The sequence below is a fragment of the Manduca sexta genome, chromosome 5 (assembly GCF_014839805.1).
Source record: "Manduca sexta isolate Smith_Timp_Sample1 chromosome 5, JHU_Msex_v1.0, whole genome shotgun sequence".
NCBI classification, from domain to species: Eukaryota; Metazoa; Arthropoda; class Insecta; order Lepidoptera; family Sphingidae; genus Manduca; species Manduca sexta.
Window position 1 is genome coordinate 4,019,617 of NC_051119.1, and position 17,643 is coordinate 4,037,259.

Sequence of the window (17,643 nt, forward strand, 5' to 3'; positions counted from 1 at the left end):
TATGCTACTTTTATGACTGAATATACTGATAACTAATTGACAATACAGGTTTTAATATTCTGGTGCAATAAATAAAATCATTCTTAAAACTTAAAAGAATCAAATTGAAATCTTTATTTCCATATTTAAGAATACAGGATGATGTTATATTAAGGTATTATATAATCAATATTAATTGCTAGGCATAGTATAGAGTACTTCATATTCTTGGTAAAATACAGAGTGTTGTATAAATGAGGTATTTCATAAATCATAAACTAAGTACAATTATGATTTTAAGATAATTATTGAAAAAAAGTGTTTGTTACTGTAAATTGGTTCAGTGGTGTAGTTGAACTAATAATAGAGAGGTTTGAAAACTTGCACAAGCCTAGAACCCTGTTCTACATTTAATGAAAAAGGAAAATCGCGTCAAAGTCTTCGAAACGTCGAGAGAAAGTAAATATAAATAACCGCAATAGAATCGGTAAAATACTTTTATTTCAACATATGAAACAAACTTTTATTGTTATATACCACATTTATTACAACGCCATCTAGCAGAAAATAACTTTTTTGCTTCGCCTACAAAAGAATTAGAACAATTACACTAAAATACATGTAAGAACCAAGTACAAAAAGCAAGAATAAATGAAGATATAAACTATGTTTACCCGAGGATTTACGAGCCAGGACATGCGTACATAACTTTTGTTTTCTTCCTGTTTTACGTTACCTAGTGTCTAGTTTATTAGCCATAAATCTATTCTGGTCATATTTTTATTCCGCAGGAAGAAAATGTACCAGTCTTTTTATTCGCTTTTGGGCGTAGAATAAACCACGACAAATCGGTACGATTAATCGTGTCGTATATGAAAATCGTATTAGAGTTGATAAAATATGTCAGATATTTTATTCTATATCTATCGTCAAATGAACCAATCGTTGGTTATGTATGAAAAATGAACATCAATGCATATCTGAAGAAATATGAACGCAACCTCCTTGTTATGTAATTTATTGTGACTGCATAATTTGTTCTAAAAACAAAAAACTGAACATTCCGTCTTCTTTCACGTTTCAACTCATGTATTTTTCCTAATAAAAACTAACTCCGTTTATATACAATAATTTATTATTTTATCAATATCGAATTCAATGATTTAATCGTAAAGTTCTTCGTGTTGTTTTGTATCTATTAGGTTTTCTTTGAACTCCAAAGTGATACTGTTAGATATTAAATTCCGTTTCTGTGTAGTTCAAACTGACGCACAAACTTGGAACCTACAAAGGTGTCCTCAAGGGGAGGCAGGGAGGGGCAACTGCCGCCCCTTAGAGATTCTAAAAAAGTTGCCTAATGTAAAGCAACCAATATCCTAAGTCTTTGACTTGACTTGACTTGCTTGATCGATCATTCCCGTACGCCGAAACTCGAATGAATTCACCAATTCCATTTACCAGTTCTGTTTAATATTGCGTACGCTCAATTACGCTCTGCTTTTTGTTATTGTTAAAGCAGGAGAGGGGAAGTGGAGGAGGATCATGTGCTCTCGACTTTACCTCAGTCCATACTTTTGTCATTCTCCATATCAACTTTCCCTCTCATAAGCCATCGCCTGGCGACGCTCTTGAGGAGGACTCTGTGCTCTCGACTTTACTTACAATTCATACTTTGCTCATTCTCCATGTCAACTTGACCCCCTCCCTCCCCTAGGCCATCGCCTGGCAACGCTCTTGGAACCAGCACAAATGATCAAACATCTCCGATATAAAGGAAGACAAAATTCACTTGATGTGATCCAAACCAACGCACCTTCGTATCACCGAAACGAGATTTTCAAACTGAAACCACGAGTAAGACTTAGTATAGCAGAAACACAAACCACAGCCAAACTAATCTATTACCTACAGATACCGACACTTGATAAAGGCATAGTTCGGAAAGTTCCCGGAATCCGAATCTCCGGTCAAGATTTATTGTAGTATGCGGTGCGTTTTGTTCCCCAGACTGAGTCGCACTTGAGTTTATTAAGTTTAATTAGATTGGATTTTAGAATGACTTTTTTATTGCTTTGAATGACGAGACGAGCTGGCCGTTCGCCCGATGGTAAGCGATACGACCGCCCATAAACAGTAGAAACACCATCAAATACCTTGAATTACTAAGTTTTGTTTGGTATTCTGAGACGTAAAATGTTATGTCTCATTATATCCAGTAGTTATACTGGCTACAATGTCCTTCAAACCGGAACAAAATAGTGACTACACACTGTTGCTTGGCGGCGGAAATAGACATTGCGGTGGTACCTACCCAGGCGAACTCTTACATATGAGAGACCTACCACCAGTAAAACTCAAACGGGTAATACTGTTAAGAAGCAGGCTTTTGAGTTTCCTATTGGTAACTAATATGTCCAAAAATAGCGGCGCTAGAGTAGCTAGGAGTGGAACGGACTGCCGAGACGAATGTCTGCAGGTTCAAAACCCAAGGGCACGCACCTCTAACTCTTGTAAAGTGTATGTGTGTATTTAAGAATTATCGCTTGCTTTAACGGTGAAGAAAATATCGTGATATGTGAAGTCTGCTAACACGTATCAATAATGTAACTTAAAAACCCAATTTTGGTATTGATTACTTATTTTTATATAGTTTAAATTTAATTTACTAAACAGCGTCGACTCATCTGACAAGCTCTCAGTGCCAAAGGGTCCAATAACTCGATTCCATACGATTGCCCTTTATATAATCTTATTATCATTATATTGATTTCCAAGCGGCATTTATGCATAATAGTATTTATGTTGTATCGGGTTCAGAAAATTCAACTATCGCTTCTGCAAAATATAAAAACATAGCTGTAATTCAGAGGTGCTTGCGTGGGTTTTGAACCATCGACCTTTGTCTTAGCGTTTCATTCCATTTATAATTAGACTATCACCGCTGCGATGACCTTACACGTGTTAATTAAAATTATATATTAATTTTCAAATGTATTTCATTTATAAAGTTCATTTAATTATCTTTAAGAGACAACGATAAATTTTAAGGGCGAAATTTGGATAGCTCTGTAAATTATAGACTCAATATAACGCGCCTTAATTAGGTACAACTGATTTAAGTAAATTAATTAAGAAAACTTGTAGCACGTCTCTAATTGGTTGGGTTATAGCAACAAATCTATACATGTATATTGGAATAAATAAGATTAAAGCAAGACTTATGACTGCACGTTCAAATATTATTAAGAGCTTAATAATATAAAGAATAATATTATCAATCTTATATTTTATACTGTCCCACTGCTGGGCACAGGCCTCTACTAATGAGAGCGATTAGACCTGAGTCCACCACGCTGGCCTAGTGCGGATTGGTAGACTTCACACACCCTCGAAATTTTTATAGAGAACATCTCAGGTATTCATGTTTCCTCACGATGTTTTCCTTCACCGTTAAAGCAAGCGTTATGTTTCATTTCGGAGTTGGTATATATACTGCGTGTCAGAATTGTCTATCGCCTTCTAGTATGATTGTTATTATCCCTACAATTATGTACATCAATACCATATCGAACATCCAGCTTTTTTTTTTTAATCTTTGATTGACGAGACGCGCTTGCCGTTCGCCTGATGGTTAGCGATACGACCGCCTATAAACAGTAGAAACACTATCCAACACCTTGAATTACAAAGTATTGTTTGGTATTCCATTGCGCTCGCCATCCTGAGACATGAGATGTTTAGTCTTATGTCCAGTAGTTACACTGGCTACAATGATATTGACGAGATGGCGGTGTATACTAATTGTACCACCACAATTAGCACACTAAAACACTTACACAAACACTAAGATGTCAATTAATACAACAATAAAGCACCTAAATACACTTAATCACAACCATGACGCGGTTACACAATTCCTCTTCGAAGTCACTTATAGTTAATAGTTCGCTTATCATTCTTGATCGCGTCGCAAACAAGACTGGCTGGCAGCTTTTTTTTTGTAACCTGTCATTACGTTTGTTAGCTTCGCAAGAGCCGGCTTATACAGACACATCGGACTTTTAAGTGAGAGCTCTAGGCGCTCGCAACCCTTGAAAATTAAGCGACCAGGCGACCCACTAACTGGTTACGAATCTCGGTTCTGGACGGTCACTGTGAGAGGATGAGTCATCAGTGATTGTGGGCTGACAGTAGCCGCGCATCTGTTTTATACCTGGCCGAATATACTACGATGTTTGTGGATCATTCTAGAAAGATCCAGAAGGCCCGAGAACTCTTTAGTAGGACTATGAAATGAAATTAAATGATTTATTTGAATCCGTAAAATGTTATACATTATTTAGATTCCGTCAATATTAACTCTACAACCAGTTCGGAAAGCAGTTCTCACCAGAGAAGAACGGGCACGAAACTCTTGTGTTGCACTTTTCAATCATTTTAAGTTAAAGACATAAATAAAGAGAGAAGAAAAAAAAATACAATTAGGTTTTTATTGTTGTTTAGAGCAGTTCATTTATTAAGATTTGTTATCGAGTTTCCATGACATTCTGGAAACATCGAGATCTTTCGAGAACGTTCCATCGCCGAACCTTCAACATTCGGGTAACATTATCGGTGAGGGCCATTGGGTGTAACCAAAGATATTAAACGATATATTTACTTATAGACCGGTCATCAGGGCCAAATTTGTGCTCCAAAAATAACCAGTTGGTAATAAGTCCATGTCCTATTTGACAAGTCCGTGTGACAAGATGTCACAGCGTCCTTAGAAATTAATTAAAAAATAACATATTTACAGAAAATATGCTAATATGCGCAGTAAAAAGTGCAAATCACGATATGGAATAAATATGAAGTATCTTACATTGTATCTTACAATATAAGCGGCGATAGCCTAGTTGGGTGTGGAACGGACTGTCGAGGCGGATGTCCGAAGGTTCAAATCCCAAGGGCACACACCTCTGCCTTTTCTAAAAAATCATGTGTGTATTCTTTGTGAATTTATCGTTCGCTTTAACGGTGAAGGAAAACATCGTGAGGAAACCTGCACATCTGAGAAGTTCTTTATAGGAATTTCGAAGGTGTGTAAAATCTACCAATCCGCACTAGGTCAGCGTGGTGGTCTAAGGCCTATTCCCTCTCAGTAGTAGAGGAGGCCCGTGCTCAGCAGTGGGCAAGTATATAATACAGGGCTGATATTATTATTATTATATTATTATTATCTTACATTGGTGTTTTTCTTTCGGTAGATTGAGTAACCATTACATAAGCGCCAAATTGTTGCATGACAATCCTTTCAATGTCCGCTCTATATAATTTTAATTCTTTGGGTGTAACAATAGCTTTGCGAGGTTATTATTGTTATAATTAACGCTTTATAATTACTATACCGTCGTATTCCAAACGTCAACGCACCAATCATGACAAAATGAACAACTGTTGTTAATATATCATTTCTATTTCACATATCAATTCGAATACGACAATTTATCCACAAATTATTTATTAATTGTAATGAACAAGGCCATTATGAATATTTCAATCAGTGATGTAATGAAGCCCAAGGGGATATTAGAGTGTAATACCATTTTATATTATAATGAGATTTTATAGTATTTATGTATACGTGACTTTTATTTCTAAAAAGGTTGACAGGGACAAAAGGGCACCTCAATCTGTTACATTCAACTTATGATAATGGCGAAAAAATATGTATAATAAATGTCTCTCGATATTTTAGGTAGAAACTTAAATTATTTTCTTTTTTACAATTACATATTTTTATATGTGACCTAGGAATCAAAACCAGGACATCCAAATCAATAATATTGTTTCGCTGCTTTTATACAAAGAGACGACAGAAAAGTATATATAAAAAAATACCACTTAGAACACCTACAAATACATAACATCCCGCTTTTTCCATTCTCATGTGCAGGCAGAGAAGTAACACATCGACAATTGTCAAGCATGTTAGATTATACGTAATAAACACAATTCAACATTAGACGCTATTAATAATAAATTATAATAATATCAGCCCTGTATTATATATACTGTCCCACTGCTGAGCATGGGCCTCCTCTACTAATGAGAGGGATTAGGCCTTAGTCCACCACGCTGACCTAGTGCGGATTGGTAGACTTCACACACTTTAGAAATTCCTATAGAGAACTTCTCAGATGTACAGGTTTCCTCACGATGTTTTCCTTCACCGTTAAAGCGAACGATAAATTGACAAAGAATACACACATGATTTTAGAAAAGTCAGAGGTGTGCCCTTGCGATTTGAACCTGCGGACATTCGTCTTCGCAGTCCGTTCCACACCCAACTAGGCTATCGCCGCAAATACTGAGCAGAAAAACTCAATATCACTTTACCTTACCTTTTATACAAGCACGGTTAGTGACGCCACTGCACCTGATCATAAGTGGAATGGTGTTCAATAGAATGTCGACTGACGAGAGATGATTACCCCTCGACCGTCGTCACAATTATGCCGGCCTGTTGGAACCGGATACACATAGACTGATCCCAGAACGTGACACTTACGTGTGCCACTATGCCGGCCTGTTGGAACTGGGTATACTCAGCTGATCTCAAAACGCTTACGTGGAACACTATGGCGGGTTTTAACATTTGTGTACGGTGATCGATCCTGGCGGATAAAAAATACCACCACCAAAAAACCACCTAGGACCTTGCACGCAATATACCTACGCCACCGACTCAGGTAATACAATATCATTCCAATGAAAAAAAAACACTACATACCTCACGCCTCCTCGCTTGGTATCATAGTTGAGCATCCTGGTCCCATGCTTCCAGTTGACCTGGTTCGCTGGCTGGGGCACCTCGCTGACCACACACCGAAGTTCTATGATGGATCCTTCCTTGTAGAACTTGTCCTGCAGCGGCCGTCCGCGCTCGTCCACAATCTCCACTTTTGGCACTGGTGAAGAAGAGAAGACATGATATATAGCATTTGAAAAGGTGTTGTTCATGACTCCGCATGAGTGAAATACCTATTAATGTATATTTGTATCGCTCTTAGCCGAATTTCGGCCACAGTGGCCATCTTAACGGAGATTAGTCAGATACGAAGATATTATAGTGCCAAATGTGTGCGCAATACACAAGCACTCTCTGTTCCTTCACTCTCATAGTCCGGTGAGACAGCAATCCGACATGACCGGAGAGAGGTCAGGTGCAGGATTAACGGCTTTACATGCTTTCTAAGCCACGGGAATATCACACCGCCAACTTCCTGACTCAGAGCTGCGACTGAGTATTTTTTTTTTAAGATGGAAAAACCCAGTCACAATTATTTTTGGCCCGACCCGGGATTCGAACCCAGGACCTCAGCGCGGCAGTCGTACTTGTACCGTGTACACTTACAACTACGCCACCGAGGCAGTGGGACCCCACGATGCAGGCTTGCCTAGTGTGAGGAACGTTGTCAATACATTTATTAATTTCGTACATTACTGTAAAATTCTTACTTTGTATATTCGTTACGTACGGATCATTTGTGTTAAATAAAAATATTTATCATTTTTTTTATTTTCAAAGTGAAATATACCTCACTTTACGTCACGTAAATTAATTAAAGTTAAATGCATTCAAATTACTTTAATAGGTCAGTACATTAATCATTCATATCTGACGTTTTTATTCATTTATTAGTCATGCAATAGCATCGATCATTAGCCTATCCTTATCTTCAGTTGTCGCTTCGTGCACTTTACGAAGAAAGACTTGACGGCTATCAGTTTTATAGGTTATGGCTCTTTTTGTTGAAGAAATTGGAAAAAGGCCCGTGCCCAGCAGTGGGACAATACATAATACAGGGTTGATGTCGTTATTATTAATATATGATATAGAAAAATTCTGTAACATTTAAAAAAAAAATAAACAAGAACGAGTTGGACTCGCGCACCGAGGGATTCCATAAAAACTTGTAGGTATATATATTTAAACTTGAAAAACTTAACTTTGCCGTTTTTCCATAGATACGTTCATGGCATTAACCGCGAATAATAAATTTGTAATAATACTAACATCGACCATGGTAATCACTAATTAAAATGTAATAAGGTTCAAATTACCCTGCGATTTAATTAGTTATAGCATTTTTCAAATTCACGAAATACGTTAATACATCCGAAAAAAAATATTTTTCCGATAAGCGGATTTGTAAAGAAACAAAATAACCTTTGATCTGATTGAATGGATAATTAATTAGAAACAGCAATTCCTTTATTTTTCAACACATTTGATGTTTTTAATTGAGTATTTTGTTAATATATTTTTTTGAAAAACATGGGTATTTATCTGATTTCAATCTTTTTTGAATGCATGCATATTATAACTTACTTCTTAAAAATTTAATCTCACATTTCGTAATAAAGTAAGGGAGATTTTTTAGATATTACTGAAGATAAGCTCCTGGATTACAGGGCTTACTACAGATTTTTCTAAATTTATCATATCTAAAAAAAATTATAAATGTTATATTAAAACGCTTTGCATATGACACCCGTCTATTTAATCTAAAAATTATTTATTTTGTGCTGAATAAAATATATTTACATTCTTATGACACATGTCAATTAATGACATCGTATAAACGATCCAACCTTTTTGGATCCCACCTGACTTTTTTTGGCATCATTAAAAAAATATTGACATCTCTTTAAAAAAGGAATATTGGAGAGCATTGCATGAGATATGATTAATCTATTATCTATTATCTATTATCTAACATTACGTATAATGGTAACACAAAATACCTCTGCATTTTTATTTGCTTTTATAGTAATTACTGCAAAAGTTGTACTATTCAGGACATTAGTTTGAGAATTTTGATACGTCCATTAATTCAGGTTGATTTTTAACGAGCCAAAAGCAGTAACGAGCCAAAAGCAGTAATATCGCTTTGTTTATTTAAAAAAGTATCCAAAAACTATTATTTTTATTTCAAATAGTTCAGTGTTATACAATGTTATAAATTGCGAATTTTCAAGACAAAAAGAGATTAAGGCGAGCTATATTCGCAAAGATGAAATACAAACCTAAATTCACATCGAAAGAGACATTTAGTTCCATATGTAACAATGGATTTAACTCGGCAAAATCCGCCATGACGGATTTTCACGCATTCACGTTTAAAAAGAATATACAAGGACAGCAACCGCTCATCCGTTCTATAGTTGACGCAAAAGTTGTTTCTCTTCACAAATAACTTGAACAACTCGGCGTGGTGCCAACGAATATTTTTAACTGAATGATATTGTTTATCACTCTTAATGATTAAGAATTTAATCGAAGGCTGATTTTTTTTTATATTTTAATATGCATTGTTTTTATTAAAAATATATGAAAATGTAAAAAAAAGCTATCAAAATAAAGAGAATAATAATAATGTTTTTATTTTCAAGTACCAAGACTCATTATGTTAGTTACAATAGGGCTTACACTAAGTTAGTTTAACATTTTTTTTAAGGTAAGTTATATTGAGTGTAATGTAGTGTACAATAAGTTTGAGACTGATTGTTTTTTGGTTATTGTGTGTAATATTTAGTCTCGCTATCATTATTATATCCCGGAAAAAGACCAAGAGAGAGACCAAAAACTACTTGGGCAAATGTGTTGCAACGCGAAATACTAGCATGCAATGTTTCTGACAACGTCATGAATTAGGCGAAGTGAAACAAACATCTGAAGAAGACTGACCCCACCATCATGAGGGACGATTAGTCAGGATTGTCTAACGTAATATTTCGTTAGGTATATAACGATTTTCATTTCTGATGGCGCTTAAAGTCATTTAAAATAAATATAACGCTTATTATTATTATAATTACGCTTATAAATTCCCGTCATACATGTGCCCGGGATAAAAATAGCCCATGTCATTGCCAGGGCCTCGAACTATCTCCATACCAATTTTATCAAGATCTGTTCGGTAGTTTTTGAGTTTATCGCGTTCAGACAGACAGATGTAAGTCGGACTTTGTTCTGTAGTATGTAAGTATTATAATGTAATGTATATTTACAAAATCACTTAACGTAACCCGGAGATTGAACCCTAGACTTCAGTTCGACGGCCTACTGCAAAAACAACACTACCAAGTCTATATTGTCCAAAAAAATCATAACTCTACCTATCCCGGAAATCGAACCTGAAAACTCAGATATTGTTAAAAAAAATAGTATCAACACTACGATAAGAAGTGGCGATAAAATAGCAATCATCGACCTAGAAGTCGTAAAAGGTAACCGCGGGTATCAGATCAAACACAAAGCACACGTGACACGTGAAGCTTTGACAGTAGAGAACGTTTGGTGAGCTTTGGATATTTTTACGACTTACCAAGGATTTTTGTACGTTGTGAGGAATAATTTTGATACTTTTTTATTTATAAAAACAAACATATATTATAACAAGATTTTTTTCAAAGGTAATACAGTTTTCATGTTTACGAGATTAGTTGAAAAAACAACATTAGGTATTCTTTTTGTTATTCTTATCAGCCTTGTATTAAATTATACTGTCCCACTGTTGGGCACGGGCCTCCTCTACTACTGAGATGGATAAGACCTGTACCAACCACGCTGGCCTAGTGCCGGTTGGTTGACTTTACACACCCTCAAAATTCCTATAGAGAACTTCTAGGTGTGCAGATCTCCTCACGATGTTTTCCTTCACCGTTAGAGCAAGTGATAATTCATAAAGAATACACACATGATTTAGAAAAGTTAGAGGTGTGCCCTTGGGATTTGAACCTGCGGACATTCACACCTATTATATTTAATTACCTAATTTTCACTTACTATATGCATAATATGTTCTAATGATAATTAGATATTATATAAATTATAAAAGGGAAGCCGACAAGAATCGGCTGATATGGACCCTTCGGCACTGATACATATTATAAAACAAACTCCCCTTTTCTGTCTGTCTGTAATCGATTTTCTCAAAATCTACTAAACAGATTTTTATGAAATTTGGTATGGAGATATTTTAAGACCCTGGGAAGGTTATAGATTTTCTATCCCGGGAAAATATGTAGCGGAACTTTTATCCAATAAAAAAATTTCACGCGGGCGAAGCCGCGAGCAAAAGCTAGTATTCGATAAATCTTGATCCAAGTTTACGTGAACTGATGCTATATTAAATGTAAACAATGATGAGACGACATTGTTTTTGTAAATAAGCACCTGCTTCCAAATAATAAATAATATTTACCAAATTTTGTCACAAATAATAAAATTTCACAAAGTTTAGCTTTCATGAAATAGCGATAGCTTCGCAATACAACTAGATTCTCAATACAAACTGAAAAACGGAAATTGGTCCCCGACCTAGTTGTAGAGATAAAATTTTACTTAATATAAATAATATTATATTTTACAGATTCAAATAAATTATCATATTTTATTTCAAAAATGCATTCTATTCAGTAAATTTCGGAAAGGAAAAGTCGTGAAGTAATTTACTGCATAAAAAAATCGAATATGAAGTCTATCTATCCACACAACATAAGCGTAATGAAAGAATACCTAACAGTGGCGAAGAGAAAACTTTATTCCTACCGGCTTCCCTTTCGTAATTTATATCTAATTATCATCAGAACGACTTACAGACCGTATTTATACATATTAGTACCTAAAAGTATCGGGTTCCTCTTCGGAAAATTTAATTCTTCGCCACTGCTATCCACACAACGTAAGCGCAATATAAAAATACCTAATTCCTGCCAATCAGCGGTGGTGAAGCGGCCATACAATCCGATTACTACCGGCTTCCCTTTTAGTTTTATTAACGTTTGTCTTAGTTTTTGATTTATGTTAAATTGGCGGCGATATGTTAATAATTTACTAATCACTATATGAAAAATTATACCTTTCACCACTGCTAATTACAGAAAGGAATGTGCTAATTTGTCTTAAAATACTAAAACTCAACCAAAAGCATTTTCTATTTTCCCCAATAAAATATTAAATTAGTTTATCCAAACACTTAATTAATATCATATTAAAACATATACTCAGAAAGCAATTCATGTTTCGCATAAATATTTCTGTAACCTACACGCTACAACGATAATTGGCTACGTATCCGTAGAAACATGTAGCGTGTAACGAAAATACCCGCTACGTACGTAGCATTATATACGTAGCATAATACCGTAGCAGAGAAGCGTAGCGCAGTGAACCGCTACGATATATTGTGGGTTATTTTTCTCGTAAAATAAATATTAAAGCTAAATCCTTAAAGCTTTTTCATATACGTATGTAAGGCGGTACTGACGCGTCTGAGTGGCGCCCAAATATAATGAACCGGGGTTATGAAAGAAAATGGATTGTCTTTTGTATTTTGTTTTGAAGGTGGATTAGTGAACTTTAGTTTAATGGTGATAAGGATTATAATCCTCGTGGCAAGATGATATATAATTAAAATAAGTTATTTTCATATCCTGCCTCGACTGACTGCCTCGGTGGCGTAGTTGTATTGCATGTCCGGTACAATAGCGCTCTGAGGTCTTGGGTTCGAATCCCGGGTCGGGCAAAGTGATATTTGGGTTTTTCTGCTCAGTATCAGCCCGGAGTCTGGAATTTGTGCCCGATATGGCGATAGGCTCGCCCCCTATCACATCATGGGACGGAACATACTTGGCGAAAAGTGGGTGCCCTAGTTGCGCCTCTGCATACCCCTTCGGGGATAAATGCGTGATGTTATGTATGTATGTATGTATTTTCATATCCTGATTTATATAAATATAGTAAGGTCTGCAAATATTAGCAGGCGGATGGCGAGCGCCGTGCACAAGGTGGTACCAACTATAGTGGTCCACGTAAGTGTGTAGCGAGACGGGATCAGCCAGTGAAACTAGTCGAACCGGCCGACATAATTGTGTCAACTGGCGAACAATAATCATGTCGGTCGATACTCTACCAAACAGGGTCAACACAGCGCGTCATTCAATCTATTCAAGACGCGTGTGACGTTTATAATATAACTTTACAAAAAAAAAAACTGGTGTATTGTGATAATATTGTTTGTAGGTCTCTCATTTGTGAGAGTCCGCATGGGTAGTTACCACCGCAACGTCTATTTCCGTTGCCAAACAGCAATGGGTAGTACCTTTGAGTTCAGGTTTGAAAGACATTGTAGCCTCTAACTACCGGACATAATAAAACTTAACATCTCATGTCTCTGGATGACGAGCGCATACCAAACAATACTTTGCAATTCAAGGTGTTGGATGGTATTTCTACTTGTTTAAGGACGGTCGTATCGCTTACCATCAGGCGAACAGCAAGCTCGGCTTATTATTCAAAGCAAAAAACTAATATTATAAAGTAATAAGTGCATTTATATCTGCCTAAATGTTATTTTTGTTATTTTACAAATCTATATGTTATAAAAATCCGCCTTCCCACGAAAACTCCAAACCATACGAGAGAACGCGATAAAAAAGTTTCAAAGCAAACGTTTGTTTAACCGAGACGGAGCCCGATTAGAATTCATACTCTATTTGTACAGATGGAGAGTTCAAACACTTTTGAAACGCTCTAACCACGAGGGATGAATTATAATCCTTACCTTTACATATAATAAAATTATAACAGGCCGATGTCTGTACATTACTGATATTGAAAAACTAATGGGGCGCAGTGACGAAGGGTGAAATTTTCCGAAATGGAACCTGACACAACATATAGGTACAAATAAAATTATACATATTTCACTTTGAGTGTCCGTACGTCACCTGGGTCCCTCATTGAAAATCAACGCTGCAGTATCAGTCAGCCTGGTACTGCAGCAAGAAGCTGAATGAGGGTGCTCATTGCTAGCACAATGGGTATAATTACATGTTATGCTGATGTTGTCCCAATAGTAAAAGTTTTCTCTTTTTTTTAATAAGCATAAATGAGATCTACAAATCGTTTTAATGATAATTAGATTCTACTTAAATTCTAGATAAGGGAAGCCTGTAAGAATCGGGTCACATGAACCCTTCACCACTGATATTAGAGCAGAAGCTAAAACAGTTTTTTAGAATTTTTTGTCTGTATGTTTGTACTAGCATCACGCAATAACTACTGGATAGAATTGAATGCCGTTTTTACCGATGTGTTACTATAGGTCTAGCTTAAAATATAGGCTCCATTTTATCCCCGAAAATATTAAGCAGGATTATTATCTTGGAAAAACTTTATCAGGCGGGTAGAGCCACGAAAAAAAGCTATACATTTTGTTACTTTATCTTTCTTTTATAGGGATAAAACTTTATCTGAGTTGCAGACCAAGAACTAAGCTAAATGACTTTAGCTTCTTTCGTATAATACCAACCCTATACTTACTGCCCAGTGCTTGGCCCGCGCCTCCTCTACTGAGAGACTTTAATTAAGAGAGGCCTTAGTTCATCAATTCGTGTTTTTTTTGGTTGATGTTCCTCTAGGTTCTAGATGAAAATTAACATCAAGCATTTCCCATTTGGCATACGCCGATCTAGATCCTATTGGCACTGTTGTGATGGGACATACCGTAATTACTGGGTGAGTATCTGAGTATTTACAACTCTAGGTACCCACTTAAGTATAAGCTTGTTTATTTTTATATTTTGTACCGTCTTTCATAAGTACTTAAATTTTATGTAATAACGTTTACCACCCAACCAGTGGCCAATAAATGTTTTTCGTTGTTTTTTTCTTTCTTTTAACCACGCTGGCCTAGTGCGACCATACTTCACATATCTTCGAATTTCTTATAAAGAACCTCTCAGGTATACAGTTTCCTCATAGTGTTTCTCTGGCATAGCTCAAATAATATTTCATACTTGTGTGAACCGCAATCTAAATGTACTAAGATATTTGTGTAATTTTCTCATCTATGCGAGCCAAGATAAACTAACTTCACGTACTTCTTATCAACCGATATTAGGAGATAAACTTTGAGTTTCAGCTTCGAACTTTCCACTGCGTCGGTGGCTTAGTAGTATTACGGCATGACTGAAATACTGAGGTCTCAGGTTCGATTCTCGGATATGTCATTGATATTGGGTTTTTCAAAAAAATCCTTCACCAACCTAGAGTACAATCATCATCATCAGCCACATAAAGCCCACTGCTGAACATAGGCCTCCCCCAAAGATTTCCAGACGGACCTGTCGAAAGCGGCCTGCATCCAACATGTTCCTACGCCTTTATCAAGTCGTCTGTCCACGAGAGTGAGTACAATAAACAAAAGAAATATTTTCCATATTTGGCCGAGAGTGTCTAACTAATTAAACGCATAACCATTCACAAAACAGTTCCTAGTTACATTAAAGTAAAACATTCGGAACAAAGCATAAAGAATGGCGAAAATTTTTCAGCTAAACGGAAATGTTATTTAAAATTTTAACATGCACTTTGCAGTCTACATTCCTAATATTTTAGACGTAAAATTCAAACGTGCATATCTCAGTTTGCAATATTATGTTGAATTTAATGTGCTGGTGGTAGGGAAATACACACTTGCACAGCTATGTATGTAAAAAACGGCGATAGCCTAGTTGGGTGTGGAACGGAATGCCAAGACGAATGTCCGCAGGTTCAAATGGCAAGGGCACACACCTCTGACATTTCTAAAAAAATATGTGTGTATTCTTTGTGAATTTATCGTTTGCTTTAACGGTGAAGGAAAAAATCGTGAGGAAACCTGCACATCTGAGAAGTTCTCTACAGGAATTTCGAAGGTTTGTGAAGTCTACCAATCCGCACTAGTCCAGCGTGGTGGACGAAGGCCTAATCCCTCTTAGTAGTAGAGGAAGCCCGTGCTCAGCAGTGGGCAAGTATATAATACAAGGCTGATATTATTATATATTATACAGCTATGTAAGTGCAGGTGCATAGTTGTGCGGGAATGCTGTCACACCATGCCTCCATTTAAAAGCGACGTGCGCCTTTGTTGACGCAATACGTTCACTAAATTGTTACGATCACCATCGAAGTACATCGTTGTGTATTAACGTAGTCTGGAACTTTCAATATAATTATATAGTGCCATCCTTGATTTCAATTTATACGCTAAGGTTGTGACTCCAATACATTACATCCAACAAATCAGAACCTTATACTGGTGGTAGGATATTTATATCTGCCCGGATAGCAGCCACCGTACACGTGGTGTTACAACCCGCCATAGCGGCCCACGTGTATCGTCTTCTGGGATCAACTTGTGCATATGCGGCTTCATCAAGCCGGCATAATTGTATTGACTGCCGAGGGATAATCATCTATCGTCATTCGACATTTTACTGAACCCTACTCTCCTTACCATTAGGTGCTATGCCGTGCACATATAAGAAAATAAAAATAAAAGAAAATCTTTGTACTTTATTTTGACTCTGCCTACCCCTTCGGGAATAAAATGCATTTCTGTGTGTGTTACCTCGGAGTCTAGAATTTATTTTCGAAATTACATGTCTAATCAAATATGGGTGGAATAACAACTCAACTTTCTTCTGAAATACAGAAATGTGCGATGCTATGTATCTATACTAATATATAAAGTAAAGACGTTTGTTTCTTTGTTTGAATGCCCTAGTCTCAGCAACTACTAAACCGATTTTGATTTTTTTCACTTATGGGAGTATTACTCCTAAATATGGAGTGATTTATATCCTGGAAAAACTTTTTCACGCGAGTAGAGTTACGCAAAAGCTAGTTAGTGTATATTTCATTTCATTCTTTACATTAAACACCCATGTTCTGAGCTAGGGTTTCTCTAACAAGAGCTAAAATTAATCTTGTTTACAATACAGCATCATAAATGCATGAATAATGCATTGCATGTTTTCTTACGCGAAGATGTTTTACTAAAGCGATTAGTCTCGCAAATACTGTAATCCAAATTCTAATGTAAAATATGAACGATATACAAACGTATTTGAACCTTACGTGTTTTAATTTTAAGCTCAGTATAAGTAAAAGGCAATCAAAATATTTTTCTTAAACCTTATCTTATGGTCTAATACAAAGAATTAAAAATATGTAAAATGGTACCATTTTAGGAAGTTTATTTCATCATAACAATAATAACAACCTTGTTTTATATAGTGTCCCACTGCTGGGCACGGGCCTCCTCTACTACTGAGAGGGATTAGGCCTTAGTCCACCACGCTGGCCTAGTGTGGATTGGTAGAATTCACACACCCTCAAAATTCCTTTAGATAATTTCTTAGGTATACAGGTTTCCTCACGATGTTTTCCTTCACTGTTAAGCAAACGATACACATATAATTTTTAACGAAAATCTGAGGTTTGTGCCCATGAGATTTGAAGTTACAGACATTTGTCTCGGCAGTCCGTTCCAAACCCAACTAGGCTATCGCCGCTTTTTTTGTTCAGCTGTGAATGGTGGTACTTAATTTGACTTTCTATATAAATTGAACGCCGAATGCAATATAGTGTTTTTTTATTTTATTTCTTAGAATAAATATACAATTGTACATATTAGGTACACAGTTATATAACGTTAAAGCAAATGCAAAACGCCATTTTCCTCGGATTTTAGAGGTATTATTATAATACTATGCAAATAATATGTATGCTACATGTAGCATACATATTATTTGGTGTTATAATATAATACGCTTAACTGTAAT

General features: G+C 36.1%; 1 protein-coding gene across 1 annotated transcript in view; it reads right to left on the reverse strand.

Annotated features, from left to right (window-relative positions):
* Positions 1-17,643, reverse strand: part of LOC115452354 (basement membrane-specific heparan sulfate proteoglycan core protein) — a 29,481-nt gene that overhangs the window by 2,420 nt on the left and 9,418 nt on the right. The window contains exon 4 of the mRNA XM_030180858.2: positions 6,755-6,932. Within this exon, the coding sequence (XP_030036718.1) occupies positions 6,755-6,932 (178 nt within the window). The remainder of the gene's footprint in view (positions 1-6,754; positions 6,933-17,643) is intronic.